Below are 1,903 nucleotides of genomic sequence, written 5' to 3'. Positions count from 1 at the left end.
CTTGGGGCGGCGCGCGCGGGCGCTGCGAGAGCAGCGGACGGCTGCGCGTGGTTCTCTGCTTGTGTTGCAATCAAAGCATACATTGATCAAGGTACTGCGGGTCGGTGCAGTGGCAGTGTGAGGCCTGCCCTGCCGTGCACATCACAGCTGCCAACACTTTGTTGTGCCCCACACACGAGACACGCGCTTGGCCAGACAGCCTGCACATGTCAAAGTTGGTAATTGACATGGTGCGCGCGGCAGACACGCTGCGCAAGACGTGAGGTTGCTGTGCTGTGAACCTCTTCTTTACAGCAGTGATCATGGACAAATTCTCAGCACTGCAGTCAAACCTCAGAGGCATGCGGCCATGGTGGACACGTGTGGGTCAAGCCGAGCACATGCATGTGATTCCAGTAGCATGAAACCAGCAAAATTCCTTTGCAACAACGCAGACTGGCAAACAACTTTTGGAGCGTGAGGAGCATATTGAAGCATGCAGCCAGCAACCGCAAAAACAACGTTGCTACGCATGCGCCCTGCCGCTCCTCCGCGAGAGGCCGTCACTCTCTTCGCGCGCGCGGTCGCTCCCCTCGTCCGCAGCCCGCTCCCGCTCCTGCGCCGTCGCCGGCCGCGCGCGCTGCAGCGCAGACAGCCCCTCCAGCGTGTCCACGTCAGCGGCGCCCTGCGGCCACCCCCCGCGCAGCCCCACGGCCGGCCGGCGCGCCCACAAAGCAGATACCAAGCTGCTGCTCTCGCCGTCTCCGCTGCCGCCGCCGCCGTCGCCGCCGCCGCCGCTGCGCGCCGGCGCTCGAGCAGCTTGCGCCGGGCCCTCTTTGTGGTCACCGCCGCCGCCGCCGCTGCTCTCGCCGCCAGCCGCCGTCTCGACAGGGGCCACTGCCTTTCCGAGCAGCAGGTCCGCCGACAGCTTTGCCAAAACCGGCGCCAGCTGGAAGGACGGCAGCCCGCCGCCTGCCGTCGAGCCGCCGCCGCTCGCGCCGCAGCACACCGCCAGGCGGCCGGCGTCCAAGGCGGGGTGGAAGCCGACCGCCGGGAGGCCGTCTGCGCAGGCGGTCAGCAGGTGGGACCGCAGACGCCGCCTCGCGCGGCGCGGCGCCGCCGCCGGCCCTCGGTCCGCGCCGCTGCGGCCGCCTTCACCCCCGGCCGAATCCTCATCGCCGTCCTCGTCCTGCCCAGCAAATGGCTCCCAGGCCACATCCCGTACCAGAGCAGCCGCCGCCGCCTCCAAAACCCCCGCGCCCGGCCGCGCGTCCGCCGCCGCCCACCCAAACGCGCCCCCGGCCGCCACGCGGCGCCCCTGCCACGACAGCTGCCCGAGCCCGGCGCGCGCGCCGCCGGGCAGGGACGGCAGGCCGTAGCAGGGCTGCAGCCGCGCGGCGCCCGCGGCGGCCGAGCCCCAGAACTGCCAGAGCGGCAGCTTTGACGCCTCGCTGCCGGCCAGCCAGCCGCCGACGACGACCTCCCTCACCTGAGGGCGTTTCAAAGGCGCGGCCGCGTCCGGTGCGTCGGCGCCGTCAGCCACGAGCAAACACGCGCGGGCAAGACGGCGCGCGGCGCGCGGCCGCGCAACCACACACAACACGTGCCCGCGAGCGCCGTAAAGCACGGCAGCCAGGCAAGACACCCGGCAATAAAGCGTAAGCATGGCGCTGGCAGGTCAACACGGGAAAGTCCCCACCTCCAAGTCCGACTGCAGTCCAAACAGCTCAAGGCACTCAGGCGCCCACGCCGCCCCCTGGGGCGCCAGCAGCAGCCGCTCCGCCTCGAAGACGGACAGGCTGTCCGGCAGCAGCGCGCTGGACGCCTCGACGCGGAAGAAGGCGCCGCCGGCGTCGCGCCAGCCGCGGAGGCGGAGGCGCTCCTGGGGGGCCGGGTTGGGGCGGGTGCAGGGGGGGGTAGGGGC

General features: G+C 71.0%; 1 protein-coding gene across 1 annotated transcript in view; it reads right to left on the bottom strand.

Moving 5' to 3' along the window:
* Positions 1–505: 505 nt before the first annotated feature.
* MNEG_5963 (hypothetical protein) overlaps positions 506–1,903 on the bottom strand; it is a gene marked incomplete at both ends in the record, with an annotated part of 2,772 nt that continues 1,374 nt past the window's right edge. The window contains 2 exons of the mRNA XM_014045565.1: positions 506–1,468; positions 1,679–1,861. Coding sequence (XP_013901019.1) covers positions 506–1,468; positions 1,679–1,861 — 1,146 coding nt within the window. The remainder of the gene's footprint in view (positions 1,469–1,678; positions 1,862–1,903) is intronic.

The sequence above is a fragment of the Monoraphidium neglectum genome, assembly GCF_000611645.1.
Source record: "Monoraphidium neglectum strain SAG 48.87 unplaced genomic scaffold scaffold00927, whole genome shotgun sequence".
Classification (NCBI taxonomy): domain Eukaryota; kingdom Viridiplantae; phylum Chlorophyta; class Chlorophyceae; order Sphaeropleales; family Selenastraceae; genus Monoraphidium; species Monoraphidium neglectum.
This window is presented reverse-complemented; position numbering and strand designations above follow the sequence as displayed.